Source organism: Bubalus bubalis, chromosome 13 (genome assembly GCF_019923935.1).
Source record: "Bubalus bubalis isolate 160015118507 breed Murrah chromosome 13, NDDB_SH_1, whole genome shotgun sequence".
Taxonomy (NCBI): domain Eukaryota; kingdom Metazoa; phylum Chordata; class Mammalia; order Artiodactyla; family Bovidae; genus Bubalus; species Bubalus bubalis.
Genome location: NC_059169.1, coordinates 10,179,744 through 10,195,393, shown reverse-complemented (window position 1 = coordinate 10,195,393; position 15,650 = coordinate 10,179,744). Strand labels below are relative to the sequence as shown.

The 15,650-nt window shown below is 38.8% G+C and overlaps 1 protein-coding gene across 5 annotated transcripts in view; it reads left to right on the top strand.

Annotated features, from left to right (window-relative positions):
• PCCA (propionyl-CoA carboxylase subunit alpha) overlaps nucleotides 1-15,650 on the top strand; it is a 363,650-nt gene that overhangs the window by 161,949 nt on the left and 186,051 nt on the right. For all 5 annotated transcript variants that reach the window (XM_044927096.2, XM_025262608.3, XM_025262607.3 and 2 more), the window contains one exon: nucleotides 14,364-14,507. In XM_044927096.2, the coding sequence (XP_044783031.2) occupies nucleotides 14,364-14,507 (144 nt within the window). The remainder of the gene's footprint in view (nucleotides 1-14,363; nucleotides 14,508-15,650) is intronic.

Below are 15,650 nucleotides of genomic sequence, written 5' to 3'. Positions count from 1 at the left end.
CCTGGCGTGCTGCGATTCATGGGGTCGCAGAGAGTCGGACATGACTGAGCGACTGATCTGATCTGATCTGATTGAGTTGTAGATGTTTTATGTTTTTTCAGGAAATTAGCCATTTGTGATATCATCAGGAAGCAATGCTCCATGAATATTTTCACATTTTTACAGAGTGAGGGCTTTCTAAGCAAAGACCTCTGGCACCTGATTGAATGATAACAACTCGAAAGATGAAGCTTGCTAGAGAGAAAGTCTTATCTTTCCCCAGAGCCATTTGTTGACATTCCAGGCCTTTGCCCTTCTCTCTCTGGAAAGATTTATTTACTTTCCAGAGTCAAGTTTGCTCTCTCTCCATGGCAGCATTGCTTATGTCCAAATGTTTAGATGAATCGTTGTGGGGTTGCTCTCCGGTGATAGGTGCACCCCCCTCTGCCCGCACAGGGACATCAGACCGTGGGGAACCAGGGTGTGAGAAATGGTGTGAAGATGCTCTGTGAGTTAACAGTTGCCTCCTTCTCCAGTCCAGGAAACTGTTTGTTTCCTGGCAAGATAAGCAAATGAATGCAGATATAAAATATACAGATGTGATTCCTAGCTACTTTTCTCTCACCTTTTACCTGTCTTTTTTAGTTTGATGTAGTTTTTCTTTCTAGGGAGAAAATTTTTGTTTTAAAATTTTGCAGTTGAATTGCTAAATCTCTTATTTCTGATGTTATCACATACTTAGACTTTTCCTACTCAATTTTTCTTCTAGTACTTATGTCATAAAGTACTTTAGTACTTATGTGAAATTTTCATTTCACCAGGGATTTTTTTTCTTTCCAAAATGTCTACCTGTTTATCACAGCCATTACTGAATAATTATTCTTTTCGGTGTTAATCGAGTCTTCTTCGTTATGTACTGAATTCTCATGTATATTCAGGTTTTTACTTTACTGTTTTGGGTTTTTTAGCCTTTCTGTTATTTATGTGCTGGTACCACACTATTTTAGATGTTATATCTTTTTATTATAATACAGTAGGCAGTAGGACTCTTCTTTCTCATTACTCTTATTTTTCCATATTGTTTTTTGAATTAGCTCATTTTATTTATATTTAACAGAAGGAAAAGAAATTGAAATGATGAAATTGCTGAACTATTAGATAAATGTTTCTTATTTTCCACTGAAATATTAATTCCTAAAAGATGTTCTTAATGTGATACATGATTATTGGAACTATTTATATTTTTGTTATCGCATTTCTTCGTATTCCAATTTGAAAGTATATTGTTTCTTTTTTTATAAAAATGAGTGGAAATTGGCATACTTATATTTAATCCTGATTTCTTCCGTAACCCTTCATTTTTGCTCTTTTTGTTGTCAGGTTTTCATTATTGTAACATTACTGTACTTGCTTTTCTGTAGTTCTGAATCTTCAGGTGTTTTCATCATACCTTGGTGTTTTAACTTGCTTTCATGGTCATAATCAGCATCTTACCATAGCTTTATGATTAATCAGTCTGCATTTTGATTCACTTATGGTTAGGTGGTTCTTGTATCTTTTTTTTTTAATCAAGAATTTATTTTGAGAGGTATCCATGGTACGATATATATTCTGACTTCTTAGATGCGTGATAATGTTCTCTGGTAGCTCAGGTGGTAAAGAATCCACTTGCAGTGCAGGAGACTCAGGTTTGATCCCTGGGTTGGGAAGAACCCCTGGAGAAAGGAATGGCAACCCACTCCAGTAGTCTTGCCTGGAGAATCTCAGGGAGCCTGATAAGCTGTGCAGTCCATGGGGTCACAAAGAGTTGGATATGACTGACCAACTAACACACATACACACAAGGTTATCCTTACAGTTGAAGAACTTTCATTTCATAAAGGTGAAAGATTATGGGACTTGAAAATTATGGGGCTTGAGACAGCTGGATTAACACATTACTGGCTTTTTGACCCAATATCAACCCCTGAGTAATTACCAATACCCACCTAGACCACCACCACCACCACCACCACCGCTGCCCCACCCCCCCAAAAAAAAGAAAGGAAGGAAAAAGAAATAAAGGAGAAATGGGAAACCATGTGGAAGAGGGGAGCCTCTTTGAAGTGATGTGTGTGGGGACCTGCTGCTCTGGGCCAGGAACAGCCATGGCTGCTGAGGGAGGAAAAGGCTGGAGGAAGGCTCCAGCTTCTCTGCCGCTGATTAGGAATAATTAATCATCGCCTCCATCTCACAAGGGAGCCTGCGATTCACGATTCTGCTATCACTGTGTCATGATTTGGGTTAGCCTAGTATCGGGGATTTTATTATGATCACAGTGTGAATGCTGTTCATAGCAGTCATGCTGTCTCTTAAGATTACTTTCACTCTCCTGCACCATTTTGCTTTCTCTGTAGCTAAAAACTGTCTTCTGGTTTGTCTGTGTGCTGGCTTAGGTTTCTATGTATTTATCACTGATTTATCCACATACTTGATCTGTGTTTCATTATATTCAAGCCCATTGAGGTTTTTTTGGTCACTTTTGCCATTGTGTAGTAGTCTCTGATTTCCTTTCACCCACTACATTCCCTGCCTGTCTTGAGAATTTCTTCTACCTCTCTTTGTAAAAATTTCTTTTCTCCTGGACTTTTGTCTTAAGCACTGTTGGTTTATTCCTTTTTTCCCCCCTACAACATGTCTTTAAGTAGCTTCCTGAGGACTGGTGCATAGGAGCTAAATTATATGAGAATTTGCATGGTGAAAATGACTATACTTTTTTTTTTTTGTCCCGTGCCTCGCAGCTTGTGGGATCTCAGTTCCCTGACCAGGGATTGAACCCCAGCCATAGCAGTGAAAGCACCAAATCCTAACCGCTAGACCACCAGGGAACTGCCTATGTTAACTTAACTATTGAAAAAGAAATTAATAGTCTTTATTGTGGTATACTTTGCATATCATAACATTAGCCCATTTTAAGTATACAAATACAGTAGCCTGAATGTTTGTGTCTCTCCAAAATTCATATGTTGATACATTACCCTCCAGTGTGATGGTTTTGGGAGGTAAGGCCTCTGGGAAGTGGTTAGATTATGAGGGGCTGCCCTCATGGGTGGGGTTTGTGCCCCAGAGAGAACCTTCCCCTCCTGCATGTAGGGACTCAGAGAGAAGGTGGCCGTCTGTGGACTGAGACGCGGCCTTCACCAGACAGTGAATCAGCTGTCCCTTGATCTTCAACTTCCCTCCCAGCCCCTCGACCTGTGCGAAATACATGTCTGTTGTTTATACGCCACTCTGTCTGTGTTACTCTGTTACAGCAGTGCAGACGGACTAAGACACGTCAGTGAGTGGTTGAACATTTACAAAGTTGTGCTGTGAAGAGCAGGATCCAGTTGTAGGACATATCATCACCCCATAAAGATCCTTATGTTATTTTATCCCAGAAAGTCTAATTGCAGGTGGAGTGGTGAGTGTGTGTGTATTCTTATATCACTACTCTTGGAGTTTCTAGGTGCCTTTACTGGTTTTTTGGATAGAGTTGCTTTTTTTTTTTCTCTGTCCCTTAGCTGCTCTATTTCACTTAGCATTGTTGTTCAGTCTCTAAGTTGTATTCGACTCTTTGTGACCCCATGGATTGCAGCACAGCAGGCTTCTCTGTCCTCCACTGTCTCCTGGAGTTTGCTTAGATTCACTTGGCCTGCTGCTGCTGCCGCTGCTGCTAATTCGGTTCAGTTGTGTCCGACTCTGTGCGACCCCATAGACGGCGGCCCACCAGGCTCCCCCGTCCCTGGGATTCTCCAGCCAAGAACACTGGAGTGGGTTGCCATTTCCTTCTCCAATGCATGAAAGAGAAAAGTGAAAGTGAAGTCGCTCAGTCGTGTCTGACTGTTCGTGACCCCATGGTCTGCAGCCTACCAGGCTCCTCCGTCCATGGGATTTTCCGGGCAAGAGTACTGGAGTGGGGTGCCATTGCCTTCTCCATCACTTGGCCTATATGATCATTATTCTGAATTCCTATCCTTTCTCGGTGGGTACATCCTCTCCTGTGGTTTAGCTGTGGTTTTTCGGAGTGGTCAGTACCAAATCCTGTTTGTTGTGATATTCAAGTAGTTGGTGATAGGATTGTATCTACTCCCGAGGATAGAAAGAGCCTGTGTCCCCACCATTCTCCTTGTCTCAAGGATCCAGACATCAGCATCCAACTAACATACATGGACCACTTGGATTCATTGGCAAAGAGAACAGGGACTCTTCTGAAGCCTTGGTTGACTTTCTCTCCAGGGTGCATAAGTCTCTGCAGGATCCAAGCCGTCTCCATGACCTGTGCCTTTCACATTCTTCCATGGAGTTCTCTGAAGCTGGTCTCTCAGTTCATCCCAGCCCATGAGAGAGAAGAGCCTGTTACCTGTTGTCAGCTGTCACTGCCCCCAGATAACAGTGCTTCACATGTCCCCTGTGTCTCACTAAGTCGAGGGAGATAGAGACCCTGGAGGGGAGTGAACCGTGTTGCTATTTCCCTCTTCCCAAACCAGAAACATCTAAGCTGGGTTATCTGGGCTTTTTAATGAGTTGGAGGGGAGTCTGTGGATCCTCTGAAATTGGACACACACTTTACCAGGGAGAAACTTGGTGAGGTTCTAGACTCTAAAACGGTTCAGAACAGTCATAACTGACCAGTGGGAGCTCATTTAATCATTGTTTCCGTAAATTATGAGCATCCTCTGTTTTCACTCAGCACCAGTAAATCCTAGCCCTGCTCCTTCCTAGCTGTGTGTCTGTAAGCAAGTTCCTAAACTTCACTATGCTTCATTTCCCTCATCTGTGAAGTGACAGTAATGTAGCACTTGCTTGATAGGATTGTGAGCATTAATGAATGAATATTTAACTGCTCAAAATAGCGTCTGGTTTATAGTAAGCACTCACTCTTCTTCCTAACTGTAGGAATCTTACCAGTAGTATTCTGCCTGCTGTGTTGGTTAAACGTTGGTGAATATGTTCACTATTACTGTCGTCATTATAATTTAAAAAGTGTGTAAGTGGTCTTTTTTTTTTTTCAGGTGGCAAACTGGACCACAAATTAGTTAATAATAACTTCCTCTTATTCTTTTGTCAGTTGATTGAAAAATTATTGTTGCAAATGAACAAACATAGTTGAAATACTAACTGCTTTGGAAGAAGTCTCTGTTCATTGTAAGGGTTTTGTGTAAGAGAAAAACAGAGATGGAAATCTTTCTTCTGAACATGAAACTCACTAAAGGGTTACATTGATAAGCTATTTCTGCTTAGATCTTTGTGCTAAAATTAGTATTTTGGATCCTGACTATACCTTTCCAAATTGTGTGTATGTGTGTGTATGTAATTGTTAATTTCCAAATCCAAGTAATTTATAGATTTTTTTTTGAAAAGCAGTCTTAATATTGTCTACAAAGGCAAAAAAAAAAAAAAAAAAAAAGTCTAGAAAACTCTCAAATAGAAAGGAGTAACATGTTAAATTTAATGCCCAAATATGGTCAGCTGGCTATTCCACATCTTGGAGAACAGAGATCTAAATTGTATCCCCTTTGTTAGACCTCAGTCAGTGGCTTATACTGATTGCAACAGTGAAGGACGAATCTACTTTTGCTGTGAAAGAAAAAGTGTAATGATAGCGCTGTTGAAATTCTCTGGAGGCCAGATACCCCCACATCCCATCAGAGATCCCATCAAAGATTTTTCTATCATATGGAACCTTGTTTTCCAGGAGCATTTTAGGAAAACCTTTTTAGCATCTTGATTCTTACCCTTCACAGTTTCACACATTAAAAAGTTAAGAATTATTGCAGCCTAAATCTGATTTCTGAAAATTGACTATAACTGAACAAATATCTTTTTCTTATTTTCAGAGCAATTTTAAATTTAAAAAAGTACTTAAAGAGTTCAGCCTTTTATGGAGTTAAGGTGTTTGACTGAAAGAATAATTGGTGGAAATAGGAGAAATTACAGGGAAATGGATTTGTAATTAATTTGTAAAATTCCCTTCTTGCCAGGAGAAATATTTTAGATCTAGACAGAAATTGACATTTTGATTGTATTTGAAGGCACAGAGGCCAGGGTTCTCAGACTGGCTGAAACTAGCCAGAACCGGAATATTCTGCAATATTTGAAGTTCCTTTCCTGGGAAACTGAGAACGTAAAGTAGGGTATGTTATGCTGTCACTTGATGTCTTTCTTTGAGTCTTACTGGAAAATTGAAGGAAAGAAGCTTTTGTTAAACAGACATGAATAGTTAAATTTGTCAGACATTTTTCATTAGTTTTTGTTTGGAAGCATTTTATAAACTATGTTGGTGTCTTCGAGTTCTAGATTCTTATCTAGAACTTTCCAAATTTGTTCCTGGATTTGTTTCCTAGGGTTACCACATCAGCTTATCACAGGCTGAGTGGCTTAAGCACCGTTTTGTTACGCTTGTGGAGTCAGGAGTGTAAATCAAGGTGTGGCAGAGTGGCTTCGTCTGGAGGCCTTTCTCTGTGGCCTGCAGATTAGAATTCATTGTCTTGGGTCCCCTTGTGGTCTTCCTTTCTTGCTGCGTGTCATCTGTGTACTCATCTCTTCTTGCAAGGACATCAGTCACATTTTATTAGAGCCCTCCTTAATGACCTCATTTTAACTTAATTGCCTCTTTAAAGACCCCATCTCCAAACATAGTCATATTTTGAGTACTTGGGGTTAGGACTTAAATGTATGAATTGGGCGGAAGTGAGGGGAGTACAGTTCAACCTCTAATAGTTCTCTTATCCTTTCTTCATCTGCCTGTTTGTGTGTGGGTCAACAGGAAAGCTCTATAATAGAATTTGTTCAGTTTTCAGCACCACCCTTGAATGTAGCCATTATTTTCAAGGCGAGTTTACAGGAATGGTGTGTTGGGGCCTATTTCCCAACATGGTTTTTTTCTTTGAGGCCTGTGGATCAAAATTTAGTAACTTTAGATCTTTATTTGGAAATCCTGTATTCCCAGGAGGTGGAGTTTCAGTATTTTAATAGGTATATGTTAGATTCCATTTTGGACAAAGACTCTCTCTGACCTGAAAAAGCAAAACCAAAAATAATGACATCAGTTGTCCTTTCAGGCCAGAATAACAACAAATGAAAAAAGATAGAGACCTATTATGCCAAATACCATTATGAAACACAATTTTATGTAACAGGACAATTTCCTCATATTTCATCAGGTAATCATACCTATATTGCTTTGCTCAGTTGAATCGAACAAGTTCTTCTTTCAAAAGATGGCTTTCACAAACTGGGTCTTTGTAGTATCTGTCAATTAGACTTGTATTTAATAAATAAGTTACTTTAAGTTATGTTAATTTAACATAATATTATTTGGATGTTAGAACATTCTCTTACCACATACTTCTTGTGAGTATCTCAAGTGTCTTGTCTGTAAAATGACGGTGAAACAGGGAGCAAGTTCATGAACATGGAGAGGTTTGATAAATTTCAGTGCCATGCAGATGTTAGTTATGATGTGTACATGGGTCTTCTGCTTTTAGGGACAGCTTCTGCCTTGACTAAGCAGCTGGGCCTCCACTTACCACCTAAAAAAAAACCTACCCTCTGTTTAAGGAACTGTGAACACTTTACATCACCCTCTTTCTGTATAACGGCCAAGTTAACACATAGTTCATTGATCTGATGCCTCTCCTCACTCTTTAGGACTTTCTCCTCTTTTAAACTTGTGGTTGTTGTTCAGTTACTAAGTTGTGTCCAACTCTTTGCGACCTCATGGACTACAGCATGCCAGGCTTCCCTGTCCTTCACTGTCTTGCTGAATTTGCTCAAACTCATGTCCATTGAGTTGGTGATGCCATCCAACCGTCTCATCCTCTGTTGTCCCATTCTCCTGCCCTAAGTTTTTCCCAGCATCAGGGTCCTTTCCAATGAGTCAGCTCTTCACATCAAGCGGCCAAATTAGTGGAGGTTCAACTTCAGCATGAGTCCTTCCAGTGAACATTCAGGGTTGATTTCCTTTAGGATTGACTGGTTTGATCTCCTTGCAGTCCAAGGGACTCTCAATTTGAAAGCATCAATTCTTTGGTGCTCAGCCTTCTTTATGGTCCAACTCTCATATCTGTACACAACTACTGGAAAAACCATAGCTGTGGCTATATGGACCTTTGTCAGCAAAATGATGTCTCTGCTTTTTAATACACTGTCTAGGTTTGTCATAGCTTTTCTTCCAAGGAGCAAGCATCTGTAACCTTGAGTAATTATGTAATTCTATAGTAGGGTGGGTTTTGTTACAAACATCTAAATGAAGCACCCATTTAAACTTTTAAACATGCCTCAGTGTTAATATTCATTTGAAGTTAACTTTAGTATGTAATTAAAATTTGCCTGAATCTTGTTCCCCTTGAGGAATGCTTGCCTGTTATGTAGTTACCCATTCTTAAAATCTTTAGAATTATTAGATAATCAGCATAATAAAGTATATTTAAAAGTTTAAGTCAGAGAAAACACATTGAGCAAATTATCTGCTTTGGTTATTTAGCGCAGTGGAAGGGTTCTGATTGAAGAGCGATAATGTCAATCAAGTCAGATATCTTTACCTTAATAATGTTTCATAATACAAAAACTTTGGTGACGTTGCTCTAACTTTTATTAAGTTTTATTTTACAATTATTTCTGATGTCTATAAAATTTCTAAACATTACTAAAAATATCTGAACACCCTTTACTAACATTTACATTTGCTTTATTTTTATCCTATACCCATATCTTAATTTCTCTCTGTCCTCTTTACCTGAAACATTTCAGAGTAAGTTGTAGGCCTTGTGCTCCTTTACCTCTAAACATATATCCCCTAAAAACAAGAAAGCTCTTTTACATTGCCACAGTACCATTATCAGCATCAGAATACTAACATTGACATATTGCTCTCTCCCAGTCCACAGACCATCTTCACATGTCACTAGTTGTCCACTAATGTTTTTTATAGTAAAATTACAACATTTTAATATTGGTTCTGGATCCTATGTTGTGTCTGCTTGCCATGACTCTTTAGTCTTTATCTGGAGCAGTTCCTTAGTCTTTTGTTTGGTCGCCTATGACCTTGACAGTTTTTAAGATGAGCACAGGCCATTTGTTTTATAGAGTGTCCCTCATTTTGTGTTTGTCTTTTTTCTCTTGAGTATATCCGGATGTTGCATATTCAGCAAGAATATTACAGAAATGCCGTTCTTCCATGAGGACCATTATAGGAGACATGCAGTGTCTGTTTATCCCACTGCTGGTGATGTTGCTTTGGTTAAGGTGGCATGTCTTGGATTTCCCCACTGTAATGTTAGTGTTTCTCCCCTTGTCATTAATGAAGGTATTTTATAGGTGGATACTTTAGGACTTTAGGACTCTGGAAATACCTGTCTTCCCTTCACTAGTTTGGATACTTCCTGATTGGTATTTAGGACTTCCCGGGGGGTCCTAGTGGTAAAGAGCCTACCTGCCAATGCAGGCGACTTGAGAGACGCAGGTTCAATCCCTGGAAGATCACCAGGAAGATCCCCTGGAGGAGGGCGTGGCAGCCCACTCTAATGTTCTTGCCAGGAGAATCCCATGGAGAGAGGAGCCTGGTGGGCTATGGTCTGTAGGGTTGCAAAGAGTTGTACACAACTGAAGTGACTTAGCATGCACGCACGCAGTTGGTATTTGAGGAGGAATAAAGCTAAAGATCACAGTGGCAGTGGCAGAATTTATGATTATAACTTTTACAAAGACAGATAATGACAACACAATTCCAGAAACATTTAGCTTTTCTAAATGAAAACTACTATTGAAATTTGATACATCAAGTACTCATGTGAAGTGAAACCTGGTTTACTTTGCCATTGCATTTGATAAGCTCAGTTATTCATTTTTTGGGGGGAAGTACATTTGAAGCAAAAAATTAGAGGGAGTGGCAAGAAATCTAGACTCAAATACTGACAATAGTGACAGTTTGATGGTGACTGAGAAGACAACTAAAGTAAATTTGCAGATAGATGTATAAAAAACTGGCTGGCTGTGACCATCTAATGTAGGCATATATAACTATACATACTCATGGATTTTGAGTGTGATTATGAATCTTAACATGGCATTTGATGATCGTCATTTGTACCTGTTTGAATAAAAGATTCATAACGAGGTTCATAATTGGCATTGCCAGTGCTGATTTATAAGCTCTTGATAGAACCTGCTAGACTTCCTAGGTGGCTCAGTGGTAACGAATCCACCTGCCAGTGCAGGAGGTGCACATTCGATTCCTGAGCCAGGAATATCCCCTGGAGAAGAAAACAACCCACTACAGTATTCTTGCCTGGAAAATTCCATGGACAGAAGAGTCTGGAGGCTACAGTCCATCGAGTTGCAAAGAGTCAGACACGATTTAGCAACTAACAGCAGCAGCAGAACCTGCAAGGTGGCATTGACCTGATAAATACATCCCAGTCAGTAATTTGCCTTGGAGAATTAATAAATTCTGATTTGGATGGGCTTCCCTCATAGCATAGCTCCCTTGGTAAAGAATCCGCCTGCAATGCATGAGATCCTGGTTCGATTCCTGGGTCAGGAAGATCTGCTGGAGAAGGAATAGTCTACCCACTCCAGTATTCTTGGGCTTCCCTTGTGGCTCAGCTGGTAAAGAATCCGCCCACAATGCAGGAGACATGGCTTTGATCCCTGGGTTGGGAAGATCCCCTGGAGAAGGGAAAGGCTGCCCACTCCAGTATTCTGGCCTGGAGAATTCCATGGACTGTATAGTCCATGGGGTTGCAAAGAGTCGGACACAACTGAGTGACTTTCACTCCTTTTTTGGGTTTGTGTGTGTGTGTGTGTGTGTGTGTGTGTGTGTGTGTATGTTTTCTCTCCATCTCACTCGCTTTTTTGGCTAGGTATTAATTTGCTGCCCAAACCCCAAGGTTCATGTACTAGGATATCAGTATATTACTCTCTAATGCACAGTCGTAGTATCTGGAAGATCTTCATTCATACGTTTCTTGGAACTAGCACTTATTTCTTTGGGGCAGGAAATTGATGTGTGAGGACCAACAATTTGTTTGGTGAGGATAGAGTCACATAAGGGAATTGGGTTTATAGTGTGTTAGCCAGAAATTTTATTCAGGTTTTTCTGTACAATGTTCCAGAAAAACCCGAACAACCATTTTGGCCAACCCAGTATTTTGAATCTTTAAGGCATTGTTTCTAAATGTGTGTTCTTTGGAATTCTCAATCCATAAAGATTGTCTGCAAAAGGAGGAGGTGTGCAGTTAAATAAATGCTGTACAGTCTCCTTTCAGAGAGTCCTGTGGTGTATTTACAGATTAATGTGTTTGAGGAGTCTTTCAAAAAAAGCAAAAACCTGTTTAACTTAGATTAACTCAGTGTTTCCCAAATAGAAGTTTCTCAGAAACCTTGTCCTCCCCCAACACAGTAGTCCTCAGAATAGATGTTTATTAACATCATACTTTCAGAGGTTGTTTTTTATTCTAGGTTGGACATGGTGTTCTAGGTTGGACATGATGAATTTGTTGGTTTACCAGAAGCCAGTGTTTGAGTCTTTTTTTTCTTCTTATAACCTTTTGTTTCAGTTAACCTTTACTTTCCATTGATTTTACCGCCTTCCCTTCCTTTTCTTTCTTTTTTGTTTTACTTAATTTTGGCGTGGGAATGATTTTTTCTCTTTGTAACCTCTGTTCTTCTTAAGCATTGAGTTTAACTTGCACAGGGAAACTATTTTAAAGTTTTCAGGAATGGGGGGTACACATGGTTATTTAGTCAGTGTTTTAATTATAAGATGCCTGATGATAATAATAATACAGGGTCTAAAGGAAATGCTTCACATATCCTGTTGAATAACTTTGGAATTCTGTTAAAATGTATTTAGAAGGATTTCTCTTAAAAATGTTTAAATTTATGTTTTCCTTTAAAAAGACGTATTTCTGTTATCTGAAAAATTGAGGTACCTCAGACTATTTTGTGTACTTTAACAATACTTGAACCTCAGTGGATATTTAAAAAAAATTCTTTAATGATTTTGTCTTTAGTAGGTAGCTGTTATTTTAGTTGTCTGCTGATTTTATTTTGTAATAATTGCGGCTCACTAGGATTATAAAATGTTGTGTTACTGTTAAATAACTCTAAATTGGGTTAAAGTGGGTCCAATTTTAGATTCCATTCAATAGAAGTTTAATAAACTTTTTTCCTATATAGTTATAAGGAGTTATAAGGAGGTTATAAGTTATAAGGAGTTATAAGGAGGTTATAAGTTATAAGGAGTTATAACTCCTTATAGAGTTATAAGGAGGTCTTCTAAGGTGTAACAGAGCCTTACAATGAATTTGGGTCTTTAGCCTTTCATAATCATGTATTTTATAAAAGATAACAGTACATAATTGTTTAGCTGTTTATCTTTCCTACATACTTTCATATCCATTTTTCCATGAGGAAGAACAGGCAGCTAATATCACCTCTGGAGGGATGAGATTCCAACCCTGCCTCTCCCGCTTACTAGAGACATGACTCTGAATTTGCCACTCTTTCCTTCATTCCTTTAATGTATATTTCCTTGTCTAGTATATAATATGTGCTTTTCTGAGCGATAGATATAGAAGGATAAAATTAAATCATTTTGTGAGCTTTTAAAAATGTTTTCTTACTTAACAAAGGTAGTGGGTAGTATTGATATAAGAAGCCCTTGGTCACATAGTAGGTTGAATAGTTTGAATAGTTAGGGTGGTAAGACGCATTCTCACGTGAAATTTATTTCCAGCAATAATAGAATGGCTTTACATTTGTTCCTTTCTTATTATATTTATCATACAGAACCTTGTTTCTTTCAAAACCATGTTTTGCTTTCAAGAATATAGATTCTAAACTATCTAATAAAATCTTTACTTAAGTGTCGCATATATTTTACAAAGGGTAGATGCTTATTTTAGTGATGATTTGTCATTAAAATTATGTCAAAATGTCTTAAAATGTTGTTGAAACTGTAAACAAACTCATAACACACACAGAGCTAATTATGGATGCCATCTGTTTATTTTTACAAAGCTTTTTTTTTTTTTTTTTTTTAAGACCATGGTATTGTCTGCTTATGATAAGCTTCAAGATTATTATAATGACTAAGTCCTGTCCTTCAATTAGTGTAGTTGAAGATGGAAAGACAATTGGTCTGTTCATTGACCTTTTCCCATGTCAGAGTGTATGAAATATAACATGTCATGATAAAGAAACTATAGTGAAGTGCTTTTAAAACATGCTTAATTTTTATGAGAAAGGAAACTGGTATCGAAGCAGCTGATGTGGCCAAAGTTGATATTCTCAAAACTTATTCAAGGCTTTAGACGTAAGGCAGATGACCTGCCCTTTACCAACGCCCTCAGTGGCTTTATTTTAGCTCAGTTAAGTTTAGGATCTCGTCAGCAATCGATCAGATTGATAACAGTGTGTCTGTTGGTATCCCTGTATGTTTGTGCATGTTTCTGTACATGTGCATCCCATGCGCTAGGGTGGAAGGCCAGGGATCCCCACGACAGCATCGTCCAAAATAGTTATCAGCAATTTGCTGAGAGAGCAGCGATTTCACTGGCTCAGTGTTGCCACTGTGCATGCTCAGCACTCCCCACGCCGGTCTGGAGGGAGAACAACCTGCAGGATCCATCTGCTCCTTTCTGCTACACTGCATTGATGCAAGAGTACGCTAATCTGGTTGCTTGTCAGGACAGGTTAGTGAAAGCATGCGAGTGGGTGAGACTCAGGCTGGACTAGTGCTGTGGAAAAGCGTAAGCTGCCTCTGAGGATGCCGTGCTAAGTGTAGCAGAACAGGCTGATGACCAGCCACACTGAGGACGCTAGCTCTAAATGTGTAATCATCAGTGAAGAATTAGTATAAAATTAAAGGTGTTCAACCTGGTTGGACCCCATCAAAATAAACACTGGGAAAAGTAGTAGAGACAGTTTACAAACACTTTTGGGGTGTCTGTTTTTCTCACCCAGCTTTGTACTATATGGTATCGATGCTTTAATTTTATTCTCTTAGATAGTTTTCAAGTCAACTATGATTATAATTAACCTCATTTTACCCAGAAATTGTTGACATTGTCCCTGCTTATTTCTATTTATTTACTTTTTCCTACATCTGTTGGAGCTTCCCTGGTGGCTTAGTGGTAAAGCATCTGCCTTCAATACAGGAGACATGGGTTTGATCCCCAAGTCTGGAAAATCCACTGGAGAAGGAAATGGCAGCTCACTCTAGTATTCTTTCCTGGGAAGTCCCATGTACAGAGGAGCCTGGTGGGCTGCAATCCATGGGGTCGCAAAAGAGTCGGACACGACTTAGTGACTAGACCACCACCACCACACCTACTGACGGGCAGATCTTGGCCTTGCAGGTTGAGCATCCCGTCACAGAATGCATCACTGGCCTGGACCTGGTCCAAGAAATGATACGTGTTGCCAAGGGTTACCCTCTCAGGCACAAACAAGCTGATATTCCCATCAACGGCTGGGCGGTCGAATGTCGAGTTTATGCCGAGGTAAAGCGAACACTGGGAGGAGGGATGATGGGAGGAAGGGTGGTGTTTGTGTCCCGAGTCATGGGACCACGTATAACTAAACAAAAAGGTAAAGTTAGCGTCCTGTAACTTGGGGTCAAGTATTTGATTATGTAATTCAGAGCTGAACCAGAAAAAGAAAGGTTAGATCATTTTGACATAACTCAAAATAGTTTTAAAAGATTGAGTTTAATTAATTTTCATGTGTTGCTTTTGGATGGAAGAATAGCTTCTAATCAGTTTAAGGAGCGAGAAAGAATTAGTTCAATATTCTTGTGCTTGAATGGACCGTGGGTTTTGTTTTGTTTGCTTATTTTCAAACCACATTGAAAATAAACAGGAGCATTTATTTCTGTGTGTATGTTAAAGAGCTACCCTAGTTACACATCAGTTGTTAATTCAGTGTTTAATTTTTTTTAACAGTTTCCCCCCTAATAATTTTATTTCTTGCATGAATAATCACAACTAAAATTTAAATTGCAAAGCTCTTAATTATAATTTTAATTATGGATTTTACTCATAAACTCTCAGTTCAATGCTTTAATATTATTTTATAACTATATTAACCACATAATTAAGCAGTCAGCATCTGAAAATGCTTCTCTCAAATGACTAAAACAAAAATGCAAGGAAACATTGATGCCATCTCTTACTTTTAGACATTGAAGCCTGTCTGTAAAATAAAAAGCAAATTAGTAGTATCTGTGTTTTAACAATCCTGGACCTTGTTTTGGAATGCTTTTCAAGGATCCTGAGAAATAGTTCTTGGCTTAGTTAGTTTTCTTTGCATTATATTTTGAGTGGTATTCTTTTTCTTCTCTATTGTTATGATACTGAACTTATTTAATATTTATTCTGATGATCTAAGATATTTACAAATGGAGCGTTTATCCAGAAGCACATGCAGAGTTACTTTTCAGGTCTTTATTTGGAGACTCAGAACGCGCAAATCTTACCATATGTGAGCTGTTTTGAGAGTAAGAAAAACAAATATCTTCAGTGCACTGCATTTGTTGTTCTGAACTTGAGTATGTTTTGATGTAGCGCCTAGGTTATTTTATTTTTGCCCAAGGCATTCTAAGAAGATTTATAAAAAGTTGGAATTTTACCAGTTTCAATAAAGTA